A 26,622-nucleotide genomic window follows, 5' to 3' on the forward strand; every position below is an offset into this window, starting at 1 on the left:
ATCATTTGATTTTTAAAGAATGGTGACATCGAGTAAGGGCTTCGTCTAGCTCCTTCCCGTCTTGTATTACCTGCAAATTCAAACCTGGAATAAGATGACGAAGCCGCGGCAAGTGGGCTCTTCTCCAACATGCGAGGCTGAGCATCCGCGTATTTAAATGTTTGTTTGTTTTATTATGACAATTTACATGTCATATTTATATGAAAGAAATGACAGTAGATATTATAAACAAAAAAACAAAACATTATGAAAGAAAATAAAAACGAAAGTTACACAAGGAGGCCTCCGAGCTATAAAAAGGCTGCAGGCCCAGCTTATACACAAAGAGCTCCGACCAGACCGTAGTGAGACGACATTGAACATTTCATTAACAAAAATATTGGCACCAGCCGTAACATTTTCTTAAACTTCATTTACAAGGAATACAGTATTTAAACAGTCATGTGCTGCAAAGCTAAAAACACCAGCTGTTAGTTCGACTGCAGTTTGATGAACCACTTGTTTTGAGCGCCGAGGGCACAAGGACTCTCCACCCCAAGTTACTTTTTTTGTTTGTTTTCATGCAAGTGACTTTTGCGGGGCTCTTTTGGGGAATGGAAAGAGAGAAGTGATAAAATAATCCCAAATGTATGTACAGCATTGATAACGCTTCCAGTTCTCTTCCCCAAGTTTGTTTTTTTTTCTCCTCCTCCCTTCATTAGGCAATGTTTGAAAACAATACAAAAGAGCAATATGGAAATTGTCTCCAGAGAAAATGTAGACACCGTTCCCTCTGCATTGCTGCATAGATACTATCCTGTGTGACCCATTTGGAAAGGAAAGGTCAGCTTCTCAGTTGGTCTTCTCCAATGAAAAGAAATGGAAGAGCTATGCCTTCCAGGAATATACAATATATGTCTGTTGGCGTTGCAGGCATGGACAAACACCTCCAGACAGGTGTTTTGGACTTCAAATCCCACAATTCCAAACAGCTGGTAGGCTAGGAATTGTGAGAGTTGAGGTCCAAAACACCTGGAGGAACGGCTGAAGTTTGACCATGCCTGATATAGATCCTCAAAGGCAGTGGTTCTCAACCTGTGGGTCACCAGGTCTTTTGGCCTACAACTCTCAGAAATCCCAGCCAGTTTACCAGCTGTTACGATTTCTGGAAGTTGAAGGCCAAAACATCTGGGGACCCACAGGTTGAGAACCACTGCTTTAGGGTCACATTCTGAAGGCTGTATTTCAGTGGTTCTCAACCTGGGGTCCCCAGATGTTTTTGGCCTACAACTCCCAGAAATCCCAGCCAGTTTACCAGCTATTAGGATTTCTGGGAGTTGAAGGCCAAAAACATCTGGGGACCCCAGGTTGAGAACCACTGCTCTATTTTCAAGTCAGGAACATACTCCTATATTAAAAACACCAATCCTTTGATAAGACTACTCAAGATGCACCAGTTAAAAGAGTTAAAAGAATCATACGAAGAACATTTCCCGAGACCAGATTTTGTGCAATTTGTTTCCCACAAATGAAGAAATGACTACACAAACGGTACTAAAAGCAATGTAGGTGGCTTGAGCAGAGAGGCATGTGTCCCTATGCCTTCCATCACTGGGGAGAGGATCAAGCATATGGATACATATGAATCATACATACATGCATACATATGAATCATGGGCACATCGCATCAAATACTGCTGCCAAGTTCAAGTGGAGACGTGGGCCAAATACAAGCGACGCCGAATATATTACAATCCCTTTCCAAAGGCTTGATATTATGTTCCTTTTGAAGACTTCGCCGAAAACAACAGATTGCCTAAGTTACTCCAAGCAGGGTCATTTATACAACCTCAACCATCTTAAACCTGAGGCTGCTTTTTCCACAGAACGAAACTCTTAAGTCCAAAGCATCTACACTGTGAAAATGAAATAAAATGACAAGTTTTAATACATATTAAGGAATGAAATTCTTTAATATATACTAAAACTATCTATTTTTCCGATTTGCAGCTATACATTGCAAAGCATACTATGGTGACAAAGCTTGAGGAGGCTTTACGGAATAAGAAATGGGGAACAGGAACAGTCAGGATTTTGTTATGCTACTAGGTTGAATTGTCAAAAAAAGAAAAGTATCTCTCACACTCTGATGAATGACAATCCAAACATTAAGTCCTATTTAATGGTGGGAGCATCAAAAATCTGGTGGTATGATTGGCCAAAAAGGTATCAAACAAATGCTGTTGTGAACCTCACCAGTCTGTAATCCTGCATTGCTCCCTCTTTTGCCATTTTACACACGGGAGAACCATTCTAGGCATTCATAAACACATGAAAAAATGGGTTGTTGTCGGTTTTTTCAGGCTATACAGCCATGTTCTAGAGGCATTTTCTTAGGAGAGAATGCCTCTAGAACATGGCCGTAGAGCCCCAAAAAAACCTACAACAACCCAGTTATTCTAGCCATGAAAGCCTTCAACAATACATAAAAATTATATGTATTAGGAAATAGAGATGGGAGATGCCAAGCCACAATTGGGTATGTCCTACTAACATTTGATAATTTTATTCAAATTTTAAGGTACACCTACCATCTCTCCACCATTGATAATGGGCTTGCAATAAACTAGACAACAGATGCAGATCGAAGTTATGTAACAGATGCAGATGGGACGTTAAAATGAGAAACCTGCAGCGTGCTATCAAAATGCGAAACACACAAGATAAAGGGGTTCATTCATATACAAATTCCAGAATCCTCCTCACTGAAACCCAATGTCTTGATTTCAATGGGAGAGCCAAATGTGCAACTAGGTTGTTGTAGGTTTTTTCGGCCATGTTCTAGAGGCATTCTCTCCTGACGTTTTGCCTGCATCTATGGCAAGCATCCTCAGAGGTAGTGACAAAGGTGGGACAAAGAACTCTTGCCTGCTGGAGCTAGGTGTGAATGTTTCAACTGGCAGTGCCTGGAGCAATCTTTTGTTGAGAGGTGATTAGATGTCCCTGATTGTTTTCCCTCTGCTGTTTTAATTTTAGAGGTTTTTTTTTAATACTGGTAGCCAGATTGTGTTCATTTTCATGGTTTCTGGGACATCTAATCACCCCTCAACAAAAGATTGCCCCAGGCACTGCCAGGCTATCAAATGCTAATCAAGGTGGTCAGTTGAAACATTCACACCTAGCTCCAACAGACAAGAGTTCTTTGTCCCACCCTGGTCTTTCCACAGATATATAAACCAATTTTTCCTAGTTCCAACAGACCTCACAACCTCTGAGGATGCTTGCCATAGATGCAGGCGAAACGTCAAGAGAGAATGCCTCTAGAACATGGCCAAAAAACCTACAACAACCCAGTGATTCTGGCCATGAAAGCCTTCGACAATACATTGTGCAATCTGTGGTCTTCGACTTAGAATATTCTGATTTTGCTTGCAATTTGATTTTCCACGTGAATTGAGTGTTCTCACTCACTGCTGGAGTTTCAGGGGGAACTCTTGAGAAAAGCACAAGCTTTTCTGGTCCTTCCAAAATATGCAGAGAACTTTCATACATGATTTAAATGGTTCACTAGGACCTTTTACCCTATATACAGTTGTAATGCTGTGAATCAATGGGCCTAGGAAGGAATGGGAAAAAGTCATGGCGCTTTAAGAAACACAAGTTTTAAGGGACTGGGCAAAGACCGCAATGGATCCTGGAGTCCTATGTAAGACTGTAATGGAAGGAAGATGGTGAATATCAGACTCAAAATGGTCCATGTGTCAAACTTTCAAGAAGAGGAAGAACAGAGTCATGGGGCACCTATACAGAGAAGTGTGACAAACATACAAATCAAGGAGAGACTGAATATTGTTCTTGGTAAAACCAGAGGGGTAGATATTATCTCTCACATTGATGGAAGGGGAAGAGATAGGGAAAAAACATTGAATATTGAGCACTATCATTGTTATTGCCTCTACAATAGAGTACACAGAAAGAGGGCAACCATATCCAAACTGGGAAATAAAGCTTCGCCAATGCCAGACCACTGCAGAAACTTCACTATAGTGTAAGATGAAAAAAGTCCCCATCTATAGTACAAAGAGCTGTAGCTGGAAATAAATTTAATGGATCGTACATCAAGTTAAGACTTGAAAAGCAGGATTACGTATCTACCTTTCACTCTTGATTGAAACTATTAGGTCCTTTTCGATTAAAAGTTGAAGCATTGGGCGCAACTGAGCCAAGTAAGCACTTTTCGAAGTCCATCAAGTTCAAAGGGAGAGTTACATCTTTGATGAAACCATTGATTTTTTTGTACTGAAGACTGAACAATACTCAGACTTTTTAGGTCAAGGAAGGAGAGAAAAGAGGAAGCCACTTCTGTTGATACATTGATATTCAAACAGTGATTTATCACTGTTCATTTAAAAAGACCCAATAGTCAGGAAGACAATTATTACACCAAATCAGGGGTAGAAAATCCTGAAGCTGGTCTTAGAGGAAATGGAAAAAGCTAAGATGTATTTTAGACATAAGGCCAAGTTGGTAAAACTCTGAACTGCTCCAATTTAGTTTACATGAGATGAATAGCTCTGAATGATATTCCATATTAAGAATACCCACTCTCAAAATAACCCTCCTTTCAAAAAACTAGGAAATATGGCATAAAAGATTCAGCAGAGCTAAATTTACTAGGCAAAAGTGTTTGTTTAAATATATGGGAGCTTTAATTATCTCACCTGGCCATAATCCAAAAGTCTGCCACCTCACCTTCCACAATCTCGGAATTAAATCATGATCGGTTTGGGTCATTTCCTCCAAGATTTGCTGAAAATGTAACCCACTTAACATTATTTGATTTCTAAAAGGCAAGGTGCAACCCACATGGTATGTTTTTTAAAGGCAGAGAAGTAATCGTTTCCTAAATTGTGCCCAAGTAACTCTATAAGAAGCGTTAAACCTTACTGCTATGTGCAGAAAATAAGTCTCTCTTTATGTAAACACGCATCCAATTGTGTTGCCTTCACACAGATGCTAAAGTTATGCATCCCACAAGAATACAACAATGAAAATAGCATTCCCTTCAAATAATATACTGCAATTTCTGTTATCTAGTTCAAGGATAGATATAGGAAATGGCTTGTGAAGGGAAATAATGCATTATTTCCAACTTTTTCTGGTAGCATTTTTACTCCGGCTGAGGGAAAAAGACTTTATCTTTTGGAAGACTGCCTTCACTACCATCGAGGCCATGTTATTCCAACTTTTGGGTGGCCCTACACCCCCAATCCCAAGGGAAAAATAGATTTATACTGTTACCAAACAGTTTGCAACTCCTATTAACTACATTAGGAGAAAATATCAGATCCAACTCTGCTGTATTCTCTTTTAGAAAGAGGATGAAGGAACTCTTCAAATACTAGAAGTATGGTGATTAAGAAAAAGCCGCTCTCCAGTTCTATGTAAACCTCTTTGTATATATGTATCACTGAACTCAATGGAATCTATTTCCAAGTAAATACACAAAATTGTAAGTTATCCTTGTCAACTCACCAAGATAAATCTATGTATTTGTGAGGAAACAGTTTTGATAACCCACTTGGGCAGCGCTGGAAGAAAGAGGAAATCCTGAGGCAATTGTGGTCTTTACAAATTCAGTTGGAATACAACTGTTTCTGGAAAACATTCCTGAAATATATGAAAAATATTTCATATCGAGGGCACCAAAACCTCTCCTATATAAAGGAGAAGCTGTGACTTCATGAAAAGATCACTTGAACTGCAGTGGCCAGCATTAGGAGTCATGGGATATTGACAATGGCAGGCGATTTGATGGCACTTGGGGGGATTTTTTCCCAAGCTTTTAGCCTGAAAAAACTGGAAGGTTTGAGAACTTTTGAGATCTGCAAAAATGTATTCCAATGCAACACTTTACCACACAACCTTACTTCTTTCTTATTCTACTCAAACTGTTGTTTTCCTTTTTAGAAGGAAGTTTACGTATGTCACCATTCACTTCGAATTTACTGCTTGCTTTGAGATGTTGAGGTTTCCTCAAGTGAACTGAATAAGGTTTCATCAAACTCAATTGAATGAAAAGACTAAACATTGACTACTCTAGTTTAAGAGTACAATATGCTCTGTAACCTCAGCCGTAAGTGAAAACAGACCTCCATGGACCTTAACCCACGGTCATATGATAAGATACATACATGGGAACAGCTGTGATATCAAACAGGATCATTGTGTAATGTCTAGATAATCAATGGGATCCTGACAGGATGTGGGAATGTTTGGCCTTTTACTTCTGAAAAAAGGGCACTGGAATGGTGCAGAGAAGACATGAAAATGGGGATCTCCAAAATGAAAACTGAGAGAAGAAGTCCTGTCTTGGTTTCTACAGGAAGAAATGAGAGGCAAGTCAATGCAACATTAGAAGTAGCACATAATGTTAGGATAACGGTGCATAGTGATGAACTCATAGTGATCATTTTCCATAGATTCTGCACACATTGTACCTCTGCACAAGAAGAATCAACTGTCCCTTATGCAAAGCCATCAGAGAGATGCAACCAGTAGGTATAAAACATTCTCATTTAGCTTGGGTCCATTTTTATCAGGTGGTGCCTCCATCCTTCCTCTCGCAATTTCCTTAATATTGGATGCCTCTTTAACGACTTAAAAGACTCAAAAGCGACTCCAATGCATCATGATCTTCAAGGACTACCTTGTTTGAAAGGCTTCTCAAATAAAATGCTCCAAATGCTTCTCAAATACACTTCTCAAAGTGTTCTGGGAAATTGGCCTTTTTTTAAAAAAAGGTGGTATTAAGTGATGCCTCTCAATTCTATTCTAGAAAAGTTACCTCTATCACACAAATACTCATTACATAAAACTAATCAAGCATTAAATGAACAGACAATTTGGACAGTTCGAAAAGGAGAGTGTGCCAACGACCCCGCAGCCTAAGAAAAGAAAATGCAGTTTGGCTCCACAAGAACTATAGAACTGACTATAGCAAGGATGAGAGTATTTTACTTTCACATTTGTTTTGCTTTATCCAGTTAGCAGAGACTTTGCCAGACTCTTTTCTGTACATTTCTGGAAGTGAACAGTTATCGCCAAATCTCTGTAACGGAAACGAAAGGGAAAGGCTGTCTTGCTTTGCAGCATCATACAAACTAAAGGAAAAGCAAGATACCATTTGAAATAACAACATGTGGATTTACAGCTTGTTAGAATACATACTGGCTATCGCTTTGCTTCACATGAAGGGTGCTGTTTAGGTAAGCTAACTCTTGTCAACATTTGGAGACTCGGACCTTTAAAGGCGGATTTGAGAGAGAGCGCTAGAAGATACACAAACACAACGGATGGTTCTTCTTACCATGCTACGCAGGGAATAAAAACAGGGAAAGGGAGAGAACTGAACAGTCTCAACACTGTCTTGTGAAGTATCTTGCATTGGCCAACAGTCTGCTTTGAAGTCTTGATAAATAAACAAACCAGCCAAATACATAAGCGCCTAGCAACAAACACCTAAAAATGAAATAAAATGCTGGGGCATAAGGAGGGCGAAGGGAGGGCGAACTCTCACTTCAGTGCCAGCAGCAAGACCAGTGCAGCCGTTGCCAGCAACAGGCCCAGCACCAGAATAAAGTCCCAAACCCAGCATTTAAAGAAACAGAGACACTCGAAAGGAAGAAGGACTATTCCAGATGTGAAAGCTTCGTAAGCTGACACTTTCAACCATGCATGCATTACGCTGAATATAAGTAAAGGAAAAACTATGGTTGCTTACCTGTAACCATGGTTCTTCAAGTGGTCCTCTGTGGAATCCACACATGTGGCATCAGAGTACCACGTGTGCATACCACAAAGACCACGAGAATGAAACTATGGTTGCTTACCTGTAACCATGGTTCTTCAAGTGGTCCTCTGTGGAACCCACACATGTGGCATCAGAGTACCACATGTGTGCATTCCACAGAGACCACGAGAATGAAACTATGGTTGCTTACTTGTAACCATGGTTCTTCAAGTGGTCCTCTATGGAATCCACACATGTGGCATCAGAGTACCACATGTGTGCATTCCACAGAGACCACGAAAATGAAACTATGGTTGCTTACCTGTAACCATGGTTCTTCAAGTGGTTCTCGGTGGAATCCACACATGTGGTACTCTGATGCCACATGTGTGCATTCCACAGAGACCACGAGAATGAAGCAAACTTACGAAAGCCTGCCTAGGCGCTTAGAGAATGTAGCAGTGAACTAACATTCTTGTTAGACCATCTTTCCAAGAAATTGTGGAGTTAGGTAGCACGTCCCCAGTTTTATGCTGCCTGTCTCTGAGAACAATGATATCTTAAGGAAAATGAGGATGGGGATCTCCATTATAAATTTGAGCAACTGTCTGATATTAAAATGTCAATTAAAAACATGAAGGGTGGCCAGCAAAGGACACAGCAAATGATAAAACAATCCAGAGAGTTAAAGTATAGTTAAAGTCTCTCTAATAGTGATTTTCATACACACATATACACACACATGTATGCCTCCCCAAACAAAAGAAACCCCCCCAGAAGGAAAAGGAAAGAAAAACAACACCTGCTCCATTTGCATACTTCAATTTGAAGTAGATACTATGAGCACTGAAGGGGTCTTAAAGGCCATCAGTTCTCTCTTTACAGGAGACCTGTCATCTCTCGAAAATGATTTGCTGCCCAATCTGGTCTCTTCACAGCTAAAACTGCAACTTCCTCTCTCTAGAGATATTGTGCATGAATGCACCGGATTTTAAAACAATACATTAAAAAGAACAGCCCAGTTATGAATCGCTAGCGTAGTCTCAAAACGGTCAAAAGCTCGATAACAGTTTACAACTTCCCGCTGTACAAAGCACTTTTAAAAGACATTTATCAGAGAGGGAGCTGCAAATCAAAAGGTGGCGCGAGATCCTTTTCTGGCATGGTGCTTCCTGCGCCTCTCTCCATTGTGGAAATCCTCAGGGGTCTTTTATTATGAAGGCTGCTTTTCTGGAAAGCGATTACTAAAAGGAACTATGGTTAAGTTAAAACCTACAAGTCACAAAATGCAACAGTAAAGATTATTATTTCTTTTTCCTTAAAACTGCCTGTTAAATTGTCCTCTAAGTTGTGAACATTTAAATAGAATATATATCTCCTATTAAAAAGTTGGAGCACAAGTGCCTCTGCAGCCCCTTCCCCAACCCTTTGCCGCCACCCACCCACCCAATTCCGATTTTTGGGCCCTGACCAACTTGGAATGCTTTTCTTTCGACTACACGATCCCAGCCCTCATGCCCCCAACACCTCTAAATGTGTGTGCACTCAGGAAATATAAAGTCAAAAATATACAAATCTCTCGTTTACTACAAGGTCTGTGTTCGTAGATGGAGTTCAGGATCTGGAAGCGGAAGAAGAGGAGGAGGGAAGAATGATAACAGGGGATTTAAAGTAATTATCTTGACAAAAAAGCGTCCCAAAAAAACCTGGTCACATCACAGGGGGTCAGGTCGGCGGAGAGAGAAAAAAAATTACCCCAAACTGCAGGACTGGTGAAGTTCTTGACTGCTAAAAATTGATACTGTAGTGGAGAGTTTTCTAGGAAAAATAAAACACCTTTTTAATAACTGGCCCGCTGGTATGAGCTACCGTGGAATAAATTAGCACAAAAAATGGAAGTCTTATAACTGTTCACTGTTACAGACGTAATCGACAAGGTCAGTCACTCGCAAGAGTTCGTCTTCGTCCTCCTCCGGGCCGCCTGCCTCCGGGCCACCGCTCGTCCCATTGGGCGCCGAGCTGGCAGTGGCCGTGCTGTCCTTCGGGGTGGGAGCCTTGTCGGCAGGCTTCCCGATCAAGTTCTCGATTGTTTTCCCAGGGCTTTGTCCGTTGGTGGAGGGCAAATCCACCAGACTGTAGTCCAAGGGGCTTTCGACCTTCCCAACATTGTCAAAGTCATCTTCGTCGTCGCTTTCTATCCGGTAGCAGGGCTTCTTGGGGACGTCTGGCGGGGCCTGGGGCTCTGGGGGCTTGCTGGCAGGGGTGGGCTTCTTGGCCTCATCGTTGGCACTGCTGCCGTTGTCTTCGTCGTCTGTTTCGATCCGGTTCAGACGCTTTCGGACGGGCCGCTCTTCCTCGTCCCCCTCCTCGCCTTCGGAGTCTTCGTCGGAGCTGTGGCTGCGTTTCCGAACGGACCGCTTTGACTTGGCTGGTGGGCCGTCTTCGGAGTTCTTGCTTGTGTAGCTCTCTGGAACAAGCATCACACTTAAAACTGGGATCAAACTTTGAGGGCAAGCAACAACTGGCTATTGCTTTAACACAATATTGTTTACATAAGGGTTGAGCAACATGCAGTTTGTACAGCTCTCTGCGGACATGCCAAGGCTTTATGAGACAAGGTTAGATGTCAGTAACAGCCATCTAGCCTTGTAACACAAAAGGACTTTCTTCACAAATACATCCTCTATTGCAGAAAACTTTCTCATTTCAACAGGAGGAGGCAGAAGTTTTATTTATTTATTTATTTGTTTATATTTATTTACGGCATTTATATGCCACCCGTCTTACCCCGAAGGGGACTCACAGCGGCTTACAAGATATATAAACATATAATATATTATATTATTAGCATAGCACAATATCAGTATTATATATTATTATATTTGGCTTAGGAAACTGTAATGATGATGTTTTTACTGTACTGTATTGTACTATTTTAATATGTAATGATTTGCGCTTGTTGCTCTTTTATATGATTGTACTTTATATATGCTGTAAACCGACCTGAGTCCCTCGTCGAGGTTGAGAAGGCCGGTATAGAAAACCTCTAAATAAATTGTACTATACCATAATATTGTAATGGAGCCCCCGGTGGCGCAGTGGGTTAAACCCCTGTGCCGGCAGGTCGCAGGTTCGAATCCGGCGAGAGGCGGATGAGCTCCCTTTATCAGCTCCAGCTCCTCATGCGGGGACATGAGAGAAGCCTCCCACAAGGATGATAAAAACATGAAATCATCCAGGCGTCCCCTGGGCAACGTCCTTGCAGACGGCCAATTCTCTCACACCAGAAGCAACTTGCAGTTTCTCAAGTTGCTCCTGATATGCCAAAAAAATTATATTGTAATATTATTAGTAATATTACATGTAATATAAAATATATAATTATAATATTGTATTTTATTATTAGTTTTATATCGCATAACATTACAATATTATAAATATTATATGGATATCCAATATATTATACTATATTATTAGCATAGCACAGGAGACAAGGTGGAACTGTCTTCCTGGTCCCCTCTCTCTTCACTCTGGGGATGTCCCCATAAATTATCATTTGAATCTGAGTCAGAGTGACCAAAACTTTCTGACAATTCATTTGGAATGATTTAAATTTAGATCTGACTGTGGCTTAGATTCCCCCAGTGCCAGGTCAACTGCTCCCACCCTCAATTATTTCACGAAACATTCTCTACCAAGGAGTAAGAGAAAGTGTAAGAACTGCCTGAGCTCTCAAGTTCATAAAGCTGGCAATTGTCATGTTTAAATTCCCTATTGTTTTCACTCATTTGATCTTTCACTTTTTTTCTCTGGAATTTTTTTTTTACTTAATTTGTGCTTCACATCAATATTTTGGAGCCTGAGGTCGCGCAGCAGGTTAAACCGCTGATCTGCTGATCTTGCCTACAGAAAGTTCTGTCAGAAATCTTAAAAATTAACTAGGTATTTTTAATTACAAAAATATGAGTCAAGCATTGATATAGTTAGTAGGCCAAAGCCTGTTAAGAGTTAGTGGGCCACAGCTAGTGTTGCCTTGAGGTGTTTTTTAAAACAATTTTATTGAAAAGAGAATAGCATATTTGAACAGATGATAATTGTCTATTGCAAGCATACATTATAATAACATCTTTCTATATCATCTATTCTCATTCTTTACAGATTTATTCATATTACATTTTTTATTTTTTTTTCTCCCACCTCCTCCCACCACTTTTCTCTCTATATCTTTATTTTTAACCACAAACACAACTTTTGAAATCTTTGTACAATATCTGTGCTGGATTCACTTTCTTCTACCCATTTCATATATGTTGCCAATTTCTCTTTAATTTCTTCTGTTCTGTCCTCCTGTGAATCTTCTTGGGTTATACATGCAATAATATCTGATTGGACTTGTTCAAATAAATAGTTATTCCAATTTTCCAAATTCTATTTTTTTTCCGTCTCTCCACCCCCAGGCTATTACTGCCTTTCCTGCTAAAATCATTGCTTTAAATAAGTCTTGTGTTGTCCTGAGGTGTGTGAGGTATGTGTGAAGCTCCAATGTGAAGGTTGAACTTTATTTGTGTTATGGAAACCTTGTAAATAGTGAAACCATATTATTTTACTACAAAGAAAACACTACTATGGAAAAGATAACATTGGTCTGTATTGTTGTAGGTATTTCCGGGCTATATGGCCATGTTCTAGAGGCATTTTCTCCTGACGTTTCGCCTGCATCTATGGCAAGCATCCTCAGAGGTAGTGAGGTCTGTTGGAATTAGGAAAATGGGTTTATATTTCTGTGGAATGACCAGGGTGGGACAAAGGACTTTTGTCTGTTGGAGCCAAGTGTGAAAGTTTCAACTGACCACCTTGATTAGCATTTGATGGCTTGGAAGTGCCTAGGGGGAATCTTTTGTTGAGAGTGATTTGATGTGCCTGATTACTTTCTGTTGTTTTGCTGTTGTAATTTTAGAGTTTTTTAATACTGGTAGCCAGATTTTGTTCATTTTCATGGTTTCTTCCTTTCTGTTGAAATTGTCCACATGCTTGTGGATTTCAATGGCTTCTCAAGCATGTGGACCTCACTACCCCTGAGGATGCTTGCCATAGATGCAGGCGAAACGTCAGGAGAAAATGCCTCTAGAACATGGCCATATAGCCCGGAAAAACCTACAACAACCCAGTGATTCCGGCCATGAAAGCCTTCGACAATACATTGGTCTGTGTTTTTGTTCTTTTTCTCACTTTGGGCTACTGCTGCCGGGTCACGCTGCTGCTGATAAGTTACTCTGCTATACATTTATGAGGAGGGTCTTTCATAAATTTACCTACTCGCTCAACAAGGTCGGCAGTTTGAATCAAGGGAGCAGGGTGAGCTCCTGCTGTTAGGCCCAGCTCCATGCAAATGTGAATAGATCGATAGGTACCGCTCTGGTGGGAAATTAACAGTGCTCCATGCAATCATGCCAGCCACATGACCTTGGAGGCGTCTATGGACAATGCCAACTCTTTGCCTTAGAAATGGAGTTGAGCACCACACCCCCCAGAGTCGGACACAATTAGGCTTAATGTCAAGGGGAAACCTTTACATTTACTTTTTCAATATTTTCATTTTTACCTTCACTGTCTGAACTAGATAGCCTGCGTTTGTGGATTCTTCTCAGTTCTTTCCCATATCGGAAGCTTTTCTGAGAACCCTCGCTTTCAGAGTCTTCCTTGTAGTTGACTTGTCTCTTCTGATTCCGCCGAGATCTCCTCCGGGTTTCTAAAAAGTCATCACTGTAATCTGAAGACATTTCGGTTTCTGCACAACGGAGAAGGAAAAGAAGCAAATGTATGAAGTTCAGACTGTGAAGTGGGAGGAATTTGCCACATGTATTAACAACAAGTTGAATATTCATGCTCCTCAAAATGACAAAAAATTTGCCCAGAAGTAGAAATGCCCAGCTTTGGTAATTTAGTAGTTTCTTCCTATATCAAAATGAACGTCAACAAAGCCTTCTAACATCATGTTGCCAAGAAATGTTAATTCTCAGATCGTTCTTCATGGATAAATAATACTAAAAATAATTTTATTGTTTAGCCCTTAGGCCAGCGTTTCTCAACTTGGGGGTCGGAACCCCTGGAGGGGTCGCTAAGGAGTGTCAGAGGGGTCGCCACAGACCATCAGAAAACACAGTATTTTCTATTGGTCATGAAGGTTCTGTGTAGGAAGTTTGGCCCAATTCTATCTTTGGTGGGGTTCAGAATGCTCTTTGATTGTAGGTGAACTATAAATCCCAGCAACCACAACCCCCAAATGTCAATGTCTATTTTCCCCAAACTCCACCAGTGTTCACACTTGGGCATATTGAGTATCTGTGCCAAGTTTGGTCCAGATCCATCATTGTTTGTGACCACAGTGCTCTCTGGATGTAGGTGAACTACAACTCCAAAACTCAAGGTCAATGCCCACCAAACCCTGCGTGTCAAGTTTGCTTCAATTCCATCATTGGTGGAGTTCAGAATGCTCTGTGATTGTAGATGAACTATAAATGCCAGCAACTACAACTCCCAAATGAAATAATCAATCCCCCAACCACACCAGTATTCAGATTTGGGTGTATTGGGTATTTGTGCCAAATTTGGTCCAGTGAATGAAAATACATCCTGCATCTCAGATATTTACATTACAATTCATAACAGTAGCAAAATGACAGTTATGAAGTAGCAACAAAAATAATGTTATGGTTGGGGGTCACCACAACATGAGAAATTGTATTATGGGGTCACGGCACTAGGAAGGTTGAGAAACACTGCCTTAGGCCATATCGAAATACCAAACCAAACAACAGGGCTTGGTAAGACTTGACTGCGCTCTATGTAGTAAGTTAAAATAAGACACATATAACAATACAGTAAACCAGTAAATAAATATGACAAAACTGAATGTATACATCATATTTCCTTATCACCCCTACAATTTATCCCAATCAGCCCCACATATATGGTTTTCAATTGTATTGTTTTGCTCATATACAGATAATAATAATAATCATCATCATCATCATCATCAGCTGCAGAAGGCCACCTTACTGGGATCTGCATGCATTATTCATCGATACATCACACAGTCCTAGACACTTGGGAAGTGTCCGACGTGTGATCCAATTAAACAGGCAGCAGTGTCTGCTGTGGACTCATCTTGTTATGTTTCAGATAATAATAATAATAATAATAATAATAATAATAATAATAATAATAATAATAATCTTTATTTATACCCCACCACCATCTCCCCAAAAGGGACTCGGAGAGGCTTACATGAGGCCAAGCCCAGCGATACATTACAGCAACATAAAATATAAACAACAAAATAACATCACAATAAAATAAATAAACCAATCAAGTAAAATAAACAGTACGAAATAGCATAATGGAAAATAAAACACAGTGGCCGGTCCAAATGCACAACATAAAATGATAAATACAGAGCTGTTTTCTATGTTATTTTTGGTCTTGGTCACACATAAAATATGTTGTTCTGATAAGAGATTCCCAATACATTGTCTGTTTGATATATGGACAAAGGTAGAAATCCTCCATCTTCTGATATGATTTACAATCAAATAATATGTGTCATGGATAAATATTATAATGGGTTCAAAGTTGCAAAGGTAGGTCAATGACGATGTTTTCTTACTGACAGGGTATTTACAGTCAGCCCTCCACATTTGTGGACATAACTATTGAGAATCTGATTATTTACCAATTACTATAGTCTTCCTCTCTAGGAATCTCTAGATCTTCCACCCAAAGGAGATGTCTAACTTGGGGCCTAGTACTGAACACTTTCAGTCCACTTGCCAAGTGAACAAAGGGAAGCTGTCCAACTTACCAGAGTTGCCGCTTACGTTATCCTCAGAGTCCTCCTCTTCGTCGTCTTCTGAGTATCTTTTCTTGACTGTTTTTCTCCGCAGCCGCCTGCTCTGCCTCATTGGCCTCGAATGGTGCCTCCTGGGCCGACGCCGGGAGAATTCTCGATCGCTGTCGTCGTGTGATTGCTGATCCTCTTCGCTTTCGTCTACGTTCTCATCTGACACAACAAATTCATCCTGAGATCTAGGGGGGATACAGATCAAAGGGAAGAATATTGCAAATTAGAGAACGTGTACCAGGCATGGGAAAGCTTATACCAGGCTGTTAATAATTGTGCAAGTTGAAGTCCAAAACACCTGGAGGGCTGAAGTTTGCCAATGCGTGACTTACATTTAGAGAGATGGGCCAAAACTAACAAAATGAAGTTCAACAGGGACAAATGCAAGATACTCCACTTAGGCAGAAAAAACAAAATGCAAAGATACAGAATGGGGGACAATGCCTGGCTCGAGAGCAGTACGTGTGAAAAAGATCTTGGAGTCCTCGTGGACAACAAGTTAACCATGAGCCAACAATGTGATGTGGTGGCAAAAAAGCCAATGGGATTTTGGCCTGCATCAATAGGAGTATAGTGTCTAGGTCTAGAGAAGTCATGCTACCCCTCTATTCCGCTTTGGTTAGACCACACCTGGGATATTGTGTCCAGTTCTGGGCACCACAATTCAAGAGAGATATTGACAAGCTGGAATGTGTCCAGAGGAGGGCGACTAAAATGATCAAGGGTCTGGAGAACAAGCCCTATGAGGAGCGGCTTAAGAAGCTGGGCATGTTTAGCCTGAAGAAAGGGATGAGAGGAGATATGATAGCCATGTATAAATATGTGAGAGGAAGCCACAGGGAGGAGGGAGCAAGATTGTTTACTGCTTCCATGGAGACTAGGACAAGGAACAATGGCTTCAAACTACAAGAAAGGAGATTCCATCTGAACATGAGGAAGAACTTCCTGACTGTGAGAGCCATTCAGCAGTGGAACTCTCTGCCCCGGAGTGTGGTGGAGGCTTCTTCTTTGGAAGCTTTTAAGCAGAGGCTGAATGGCCATCTGTCAGGGATATTTGAATGCAATATTCCTGCTTCTTGGCAGGGGGTTGGACTGGATGGCCCATGAGGTCTCTTCCAACTCTTTGATTCTATGATTCTATATTGAAAATAAATATTCAACCTAGCCTGGCTAAGATTTACAATTTGAAAAATCAAACTCCTGGAAGAAGAATAAAGCATACTTTTTTCACCTGCTTTTGCCTGTGTCATAGTCTCCATTTTGGTGGCTGAATTGGCGGTCTGGCTTTAGGCCTCGACATGGTACCGAGACAGCCTTGGTCGCCTTAGTTGATTATCTTCGCCGGGAACTGGACAGGGGGAGTGTGTTCTTTTTGGTTCTGCTGGACCTCTCATCAGCCTTCGATACCGTCAACCACAGTATCCTTCTGGGACGCCTTGCGGGAATGGGCCTTGGGGGTACTGCCTTGCAGTGGCTCCAGTCGTTCCTCGAGGGTTGCTCCCAGAAGGTGTTGTTAGGGGACTCCTGCTCAGCCCCACTGCCATTGTACTGTGGGGTCCTGCAGGGCTCAGTACTGTCCCCTATGTTATTCAACATATACATGAAGACATTGGGAGAGAGCATCCGGAGTTTTGGGGTGCGGTGTCACCTGTACGCAGATGATGTCCAACTCTGTCACTCCTTCCCACCTGCTACTAAGGAGGCTGTTCAAGTCCTGAATCGGTGCTTGGCCGCTGTAACGGACTGGATGAGGGCGAACAAATTGAAACTAAATCCAGACAAGACAGAGGTACTCCTGGTCAGTCGAAAGGCCGAACAGGGCATACGGTTACAGCCTGTGCTTGACGGGGTTAACATTCCCCTTGAAGGTGCAGGTTCACAGCTTGGGAGTGATCTTGGACTCATCACTGAGCCTGGAACCCCAGGTCTCGGCGGTGGTCAGGGGAGCTTTTGCACAATTAAAGCTTGTGCGCCAGCTGCACCCGTACCTTGGGAAGTTTGACTTGGCACCAGAAGTTCAAAAAAAGTACTGTAAATGAAATTTAAAAAGCTTGAACCTGTTTCATAGCTAAAAACACAGCAAAAGATCTTAAATATTTATTTACATCCCGTATAGACTACTGCAACGCTCTCTACGTGGGATTGCCTCTGAGGACTGCCCTGAAGCTGCAACTAGTCTAACACATGGCAGCCAGATTATGGACAGGGAGTGCCCAATTCCTCTGTTGCGTCAGCTCCACTGGCTGCCAATTAGCTTTTGAGCACAATTCAAAGTGCTGGTGTTAACTTACAAAACCCTAAACGGTTCTGGCCCAGTTTACCTGTCCAAACGGATTCTCCACTATGAACCATCAAGGTTGTTATGATCTTCTGGAGGGGCCCTGCTTTCAGTCCCACCACATTTGCAATCGCGTCTGGTGGAGACGAGAGACAGGGCCTTCTTGGTGGTGGCCCCCGGCTGTGGAACTCTCTCCCGATGGAGCTCAGATCTGCCCCTTCCCTCCTGACCTTCAGAAAGCTAGTGAAATCCGGGCTCTGGGACATAGCATTCCCAGAATAATTGGTTGAGTCCAGCAATAACCTAATAACTACTGACCACATTGGCGGACTGAGTTGAACTTGATTCTATCTTGGCGATTTGGCTTATATGTATTTATTCTGTTCGTATTTTAACTTATTTATTTATTATTTATTTATTTACGGCTTTTATATTTCGCCCTTCTCACCCCGCAGGGGACTCAGGGCGGATTACAGTGTACACATATATGGCAAACATTCAATGCCAATTTTGACATACAACATATACAGACATAGACAGAAGCTATTTAACTTTTTCTGGCCGCCAGGGGAGCTGTCGCTTTATTCGTCCATCTGCTACACTGATTAAGTACTTCCGCATTCCCCGCCTGCTTTTTGCTGGAGTGCTTGCTGGAGTCTTTTTTATGGCCTCATAAATTAGTTAATTTAGCCTCCCCACACTTTAAGGTGGTACCTTATTTTCCTACTTGACAGATGCAACTGTCTTTCGGGTTGCAAAGGTCGACAACAGGCTACACAATTGGTTGGAAACCCACTCCAACCCGGGCTGGCTTCGAACTCATGACCTTTTGGTCAGAATGTTCTTAATGCAACTGACACTCAGCCAGCTGCGCCACAATCCCGGTGCCATTATTATGATTTTATGATGTTTTTAGTCGTATTTGTGCATTGAATTTCTGTTGTTAGCCAGTCTGAGTCCCTCTACAGAGGTAGAGAAGATCGGGATAGAAAAGCTTTAAATAAAGAAAGAAATAAATAACCCTGTAGAGCTGGTGGGACAGGCTAAGGACCTTATCACATTGGGATATACTCTATTCCTGAGCCCCTTGACGTGTAATTCCCAACGGGGTCCTATCACATGACATTTGTCCCCTCTGTTAGCAAACTATTTTAATCTGTCTTCAAAAGGTCTCAGAAGTGGAGCAAACAAACACAGGATTTAAATTGTGTTTTTAAAATTATTTTAAATCTCATGCCAACAGGAGTCTGAGACTTCCAAGCTATCTCACTGCAGAAAATTAGATTTTTAAAAAATAATCTTTATTGAGTTACAATTTTATTACAAAAAAAAAAGTCCAATGAGTGGGGTATAGAGAATGGATAGAGAAAATTGTGAGAAAAAGGAAATTCCAAGAGTATAGTGTGAGGGATATTTGGGGGGGGGGGGGTGGAGGGCAGGAAAGAAAGAGAAAAAAGAAAATGAAAGAGATAAGAGAGAGAGAGTAAGGAGAAAGATATAGCATTAAAAGAAGAAAATTGAAAGGTTATAAGTATAAAGAAGCTCTTGACTTCCTTGTATCTTCAAAGATGTTTCCTCCCTTTTCATTCTTTGTCTTTAAATTTCTTTCTTCTTTTCTCCTGGTCTTCTTTTCTCATATGGCTTTATCTTTTCCAAAAGAGCTCATTCATGTTATGTCTTGTCAGGAATGTTGTGACTTGGTTCGTCTCCAGCTGTGCCCTTATTCTTGGATAGTAGGAATGTAAGCTTGTCCACGTTCCTTATATCTTGTATTTTTGTCATCCAATCTTCTTCCTCGGGGATTTCTTCTCTTTTCCATTGTTTTGCGTACGAGATTCTTGCCGCTGTCGTCAAGAGGAATAGTAATTTGTCTTTATTTCAGTCTAATTTCAATTTGTGTATTCCTAGGAGAAAGGTTTCTGGTCATTTTGGGATTTCTATTTCTAAAATTTCTTGTATATTTTTCTGAATTCTTTTCCAATAATGTTTTGCCTTACTGCATGTCCACCACATGTGAAAATATGTACCTTCTATCTCCCCACATTTCCAACATTTAGAATTACATTTTTTTAAAACTGATGTAAGGATACATTTGAACAGATTGGGAGAAGTCAGCCTTTGGTGGTATGATCAAAGAGCAGTATTTTCAAAAGGTGTGTAATGGGGTTTGTACGCATCCCGTGTGAATGCATCCAACCCTTAAAAACAACAAAATGAACTTAGATTTAGTGTTTCTTGATGTTAATGTGATGAGGTCCTAGTCACTCCCCCACACCCCTTCTCTCTGATTTGCTATTCACTCATGCTCAGTAAGAGATTCTCGATGGAGCGGCTGTTACTTTACAGACAATTGACAGGACTGACACAGAAATATCCCATTATTTCCCAGTTCAAACTTTACTGCATTGTTCACTAAAACCAAGCAACAGCAAGGCTGCTTATCTCCAGTCTTTCATCACAATGATTCAAGTGCTGTTTCAATATATTTCCAGCAAGACATGGGACAAGGAGAAAAATAAGATGGGCTGGAGGGCAGAGAAGGAGGCTTTATTAACTAACATATGCTGGATTTTGGAGGCCCTAGACCAGTAATGGGCAACCTTTTGAGCTTGGTGTGTCAAAATTTCCCAAAAACCTGAGAATAACTTGGGTGGGGTGTCAACTTCGAGAAAAAAACAACATAATTTTGCAATATTTATAGTTTAAATAAGAAATATGTATATTCCATCCTGAGTTATGGAGTGAACAATCCTCAAACGTGCAGATGTTAAATTTGTAGAGCCTTTTACAAATTTAAGGATGGAATTAGATTGGCTCTTATAAGGTGTACTTGTCTGTATGCGGCCGCATGCAGCCGCGTGTCATCAAAAATAGCCATGCGTGTCAGTGCTGACACGTGTGTCATAGGTTCACCATCACGGCCCTAGACCAAGGGTCCTCAAACTAAGGCCCGGGGGCCGGATATGGCCCTCCAAGGTCATTTACCTGGCCCTTGCTTAGGGTCAACCTAAGTCGGAAACTACTTGAACAACAACAACTATCCTATCTCATCAGCCAAAAGCAGGCCAACACTTCCCATTGAAATACTAATAAGTTTATATTTGTTCAAATTGTTCTTCATTTTAATTATTGTATTATTTTAAAGTGTTTTTGCACTACAAATAAGATATGTTCAGTGTGTATAGGAATTCATTCATGTTTTTTTTTCTTCAAATTATAATCTGGCCCTCCAACAGTTTGAGGGACTGTGACCTGGCCCTCTGCTTAAAAAGTTTGAGGACCCCTGCCCTAGGCTCTACAATTACTTACCCGTCACTGATTCTGAACTCATCCTCACTTTCTTCTTCATCCAGGTTGCTGTCGCTGTCCAGGTCATTCAGCCGTCGCCGTTTCTTGCGACGAATTGCTGCAGCCCTTGGAGGCCGCTTGTTTTCCTTCCTTTCTTCCTCCAGGATGGTGGAGATATCCTTCCCACGATGGCCTGTGATGTTGGACATGTCTTTCCCTTTTCCCCCACCTATATTCAAGTGGATCAAGAGAAAAGCAATGACTCATTAGTTCTGCTTGGCCATCTAAACCTCCCTCTCCTCCTGCTTATTACAACTTCCCTGTATAAAAAGTACCCAAGTATTTTATTTTGTGGCTCCTATAACAAAGAAGAAAGTGAGCCATGTCTCTTCCCAGATCCTAACAATCTGGAAGTTGAGCAGCCCAGAATAGAATTAACCCCAAGCCTTTGATTCATTTAATTTTTTCCTTGTTCACCAAGTTTTCAGGGAAGCAGGAGTGATCCATCTTCTTTTATCATGAGCAACACAATTAGGGAGAGTGGCACAAAGTGACACAAAGCACCATGGCTGGGGGAAATCTGAACTCACTTTGCAGAATTAATTAATATGTACTGTATATTCTGGCATATAAGACAACTGGGCGTACAAGACAACCCCCAACTTTTCCAGTTAAAATATAGAGTTTGGTATATACTCACCGTATAAGACTACCCCTCTTCCAACACACGCCAAATAAAAATTGAAAAAGCATCAGATTTGATTTCAATATGGTAATTTTCCTATTACTGTACCTCCTTCTCTGCCTCTCAGATCTCGCACATGTGCACTGTTAACGGAATGCGCACCTGCACCACTTCACTGCAGTCTTCAGGAGCAAGATTTGAGAGGCAGAGGAGGCGATACGGTAATAGGATACAATGGCGGGCCAGACAGGTAAAAGAGGTGTGTTTTTCTGGGCCCAGAGGCACTCTTATCTCTTTTTTTCATACCCCGGGTGGCCCGGATGCCTGCAGCTTGCTCCGCCCTTCACTTACACCTTCCTGGTGAGGCGCCCCTTCAGCTCATCATCGGGCCCGCGTTAAGTCCACGAATCCTGATGAATGGATTTTCTTCTACTGAACTTGTAAAGCGTCACCCTTAATGCTTTCATACAGTCGCTGCATACAGTAGGGACGCAGCCATTGCCATTTTTGAGCTCCCCCCACATATTCAGCAGCCACAGATTCTCCAATCCGGATTGGAAGTTTCAGCACTTGCTCTATGACTCCCATGCATAAGGCTACTCCTGCATATAAGACGACTCCCATGCATAAGGCTACGCCCAAGTATAAGATGACCCCTGACTTTTGAGAAGATTTTCTTGGGTTAAAAAGTAGTCTTATACACCAGAATATACGGTACTCTTTAGGAATCTCTAGGTCAGTAATTCTCAACCTGTTGGTCCTCAGATATTTTGGCTTTCCCAGAAATCCTAACAGCTGGAAAAATGACTGGCACTTGTGGGAGTTGTAAACCAAAACACCAGGGGACCTACAGGTTGAGAACCACTGTCCTGGGTTCTCTATAGTCTACTTCCACAAACTGGAGGACCTACTGAGATAATCTCGGTTTTTTAAAAGTGTTTTTTCCCACTTTTGTGGGGGTCCTGTGCCTTTATCTCCTGCAAATGTGGAGGGTTCGCTGTAATTCCACAACCTGTTAAATGGGGAACCCCAAAGTGGGGAGCCAAATCCAGTTACATGTATTTACATATGTAAAACGGCTCCTCAGTATTAAATTCCTCACTCTAGATTAGCATCACCCAAATGTTTCCCTAGCCATGGTCAGCAGGACACACCTCCTCCATCAGCTTCCTTGATGTCATCCTCAATTGCTTCATCAATGGCTTCATCAAACTCATCAAATCTAGAAGGGGGAAAATTATCAGTTTCAATTCACAACTCAAAGACATTCCAAGGGATAAACTAATTAACAAATACCCACTGGACAATCAAAACACAGCTAGGCTTCCAAACATTAACCGTTGCTCTCCAAACGTGGGAAATGCAAATGGCTTTCTACCCTTTTTAAGAAGGCAAAATATCTGAGCACAAGTTACATAGAATGAGATTTATTTTACACTCTATTTATTAATTGATGGTAGGGGAGGAAGGACAAAGAAAATCAACTTGCATGTCACTCTCTTAGAACAACTGTCCAAATGAAGAGATGAACAAGTTCCCTGTCAATCTTCTTGTTCTTCCTTTGTTTTATATGATAGCAATTGTTTTATGCCTTATTGAAGGCTTTCATGGCCGGAATCACTGGGTTGCTATGAGTTTTCCAGGCTGTATGGCCATGTTCCAGAAGCATTCTCTCCTGACATTTTGCCCACATCTATGGCAGGCATCCTCAGAGGTTGAGAGGTATATTGGAAACTAGACAAGGGAGTTTTATATATCTGTTGAAGGTCCAGGATGGGAGAAATAACTCTTGTCTGCTGGAGGGAAGTGTGAATGTTGCAATTAACTGCCTTGATTAGCATTGCAAAGCCTTGCAGCTCCAAGGCCTGGCTGATTTATTTATTTATTTATTTATTTATTTATTTATTTATTTATTTCGGGCACTTCTACCCCACCCCTCTCAACCCCCGAGGGGGGACTCAGGGCGGCTTACAACCGGCACAATTTGATGCCAACAATTCAACAAATAAATTACATAACAGCAATAACCACAGTAGTTAAAACAATCAATTAAAACAATAACAATTAAAAGCCAATCTAGTGGCCAACGTTCACCGAGTTCTGATATCCGTAATCAAATAACATGATTCCTCCATGGGGGAATCTTTTGTTCTGAGATGCTGGCTGGCCCTGATTGTTTCCTGTCCAGAATTACCCTGTTTTCAGGGTGTTTTTTTATTTACTGTCCTGATTTTAGAGGTTTTTTAAATATTAGTAGCAATATTTTGTTCATTTTCACGGTTTCCTCCTTTCTGTTGAAATTGTCCACATGCTTGTGGATTTCAATGGCTTCTCTGTGCCAAACACAACGCCCAAACATGAATCAAGGAACATGAAAGGCATGACAGACTAACTCAACCAGAGAAGTCAGCCATAGCAGAGCACCTGATGAACCAACCTGGACACAGAATATTATCTGAGAACACAGAAATGCTGGACCACTCTCACAACCACCATGTCAGGCTACACAGAGAAATCATTGAAATACACAAGCATGTGGACAATTTCAACAGAAAGGAGGAGACCATGAAAATGAACAAAATCTGCTACCAGTATTATAAAAAAACTCTAAAATCCGGACAGTAAATAAAGAGCAACACTCAAAAATAGGGGAATTCCAGACAGGCTGCAATCAGAACCTGCTAACACCTCCCAACAAAGGATTCCCCCAGACAGGAAGTAGCCAGGCTTTGAATGCTATTCAATGTTAATCAAGGTGGCCAAATGCAACATTCACACCTGCCTCAGACAAGAGTTCTTTCTCCCAACCGGGACATTCCACTCATATATATATATTGGAGGACAGGAAAAGAGATTTAAAGATGGGCTCAAAGCCAACCTTAAAAACTCTGGCATAGACACTGAGAACTGGGAAGCCCTGGCCCTTGAGCGCTCCAGTTGGCGGTCAGCTGTGACCAGCAGTGCTGCAGAATTTGAAGAGGCACAAATGGAGGGCGAAAGAGAGAAACGTGCCAAGAGGAAGGCGCGTCAAGCCAACCCTGATCGGGACCGCCTCCCACCTGGAAACCAATGCCCTCACTGCGGGAGAAGATGTAGGTCAAGAATAGAGTGCCACAGTCACCTACGGATCCACTCCCAGGTTACCACTCTTGGAGGATCATCATCCTCGGACTATGAGGGATCGCCTAAGTAAGTAAGTAAGTAAAGTAAGTAAGTACTTGTCCTAGTTTCCAATATACCTCACAATCTCTGAGGATGCCTGCCATAGATGTGGGCAAAACATCAGGAGAGAATGCTTCTGGAACATGGTCAAACAGCCCGGAAAACTCACAGCAACCCTGCAATTGTTTTGTTTTTCATAGAAGTGCTGTGTTGTGGGTTCTACAGAATTCCTTCCAAAAATGACAATCATTGCCCAAATAATTCTGAAATAGTTTATAATGGAATACAGCAACAATATGTGTTCTGAACTTCTTTATAGATTTAAGCATTACAAAAAGAAATCAGCTGTGAGCTTCTTTTTTCTACTCCTCTTTGAAAGCCACTTCTCAAAACTTCTTAAAATATCTCTAAAGGATGATATTGATTCTTGATGACACTATATATCACCTTCTCCCTCTTGCCCTTTCATGTTCTCGATATTTGAGTACTTCAACAGCACTGCAAAACGAGGGAGGAGGGATTTAAATGTGACTTTAAAGTTGTTTTATTCACAGCTGAGGGGAAAAGAGGTCAACTGTCATGAAGGTTTTGGAGCTTGAGCTTCGCCTAAAAGCGGCTGAAATGAATCGGAGAGGTCACACAAAGGCAAAAGCAACAAAGATGATGTCTTTCACAGGCCTGTTGCCAAACATAATACATTTCAAGTGTGATTTTTACTAACAAGCGATGACCTTTTCAAAGTGTTATAGCTGCAGAATGCTTTAATCCCCTTGGAAGATGGCTGGGTGCTTCTAGGGTGAAAGGGAGCTTCTGCTGCATATGCTTTTTTTCCCTCATCTGTCAAGGTATATGGCAATTTGTTCATAAAAGCTTTACTTCACAGGAGTCAAAGACACGTTTTCCCACACAAGGAGGGCCTTCAGGCTCAATATAGTGTCCTGGAGATAATAACCACCATGCAATCACAGAAACAACTCAGCCTTACATTCACACAGATAACAGACAGAGGTGTGAAAAAGGTGTAAGAAAACATTAATATATGCATATGTTAAGAAAGGTGTAAGAAAACATCAATATATGCATATGTTGACACTGAAATACAACACCACATGAGCTCTGCAAGTGCAGCATTTTTCCGAATGAAGCAGAGAGTGTTTGAGGACTGGGACATCCGTAGGGATACCAAGGGGCTTGTTTATAAAGCTATTGTTCTCCCAGCCCTGCTATACGCCTGCGAGACGTGGACTATCTACAGACGTCACATGCAACTACTAGAACGATTCCATCAATGTTGCCTCCGAAAAATCCTGCAAATCTCTTGGGAAGACAAGCAGGCAAATGTTAGCTTGCTGGAAGAAGCAAAGACCACCAGCACTGAAGTGATGGTCCTCCGCCATCAACTCCGCTGGACCGGCCACGTTGTCCGGATGCCCGACCACCGTCTCCCAAAGCAGTTGCTCTACTCCGAACTCAAGAACGGAAAACGGAATGTTGGTGGGCAGGAAAAGATTTAAAGATGGGCTCAAAGCCAACCTCAA

General features: G+C 41.5%; 1 protein-coding gene across 1 annotated transcript in view; it reads right to left on the bottom strand.

Annotated features, from left to right (window-relative positions):
- Positions 1-152: 152 nt before the first annotated feature.
- Positions 153-26,622, bottom strand: part of RSF1 (remodeling and spacing factor 1) — a 91,300-nt gene continuing 64,830 nt past the window's right edge. Inside the window, exons 12-16 of the mRNA XM_060771225.2 lie at positions 23,077-23,144; positions 21,259-21,466; positions 15,633-15,856; positions 13,374-13,559; positions 153-10,238 (exon numbers count right to left, since the gene is read on the bottom strand). Coding sequence (XP_060627208.2) covers positions 9,673-10,238; positions 13,374-13,559; positions 15,633-15,856; positions 21,259-21,466; positions 23,077-23,144 — 1,252 coding nt within the window. The 3' untranslated portion in view covers positions 153-9,672. The remainder of the gene's footprint in view (positions 10,239-13,373; positions 13,560-15,632; positions 15,857-21,258; positions 21,467-23,076; positions 23,145-26,622) is intronic.

This window comes from Anolis sagrei, chromosome 3 (genome assembly GCF_037176765.1).
Source record: "Anolis sagrei isolate rAnoSag1 chromosome 3, rAnoSag1.mat, whole genome shotgun sequence".
NCBI classification, from domain to species: Eukaryota; Metazoa; Chordata; class Lepidosauria; order Squamata; family Dactyloidae; genus Anolis; species Anolis sagrei.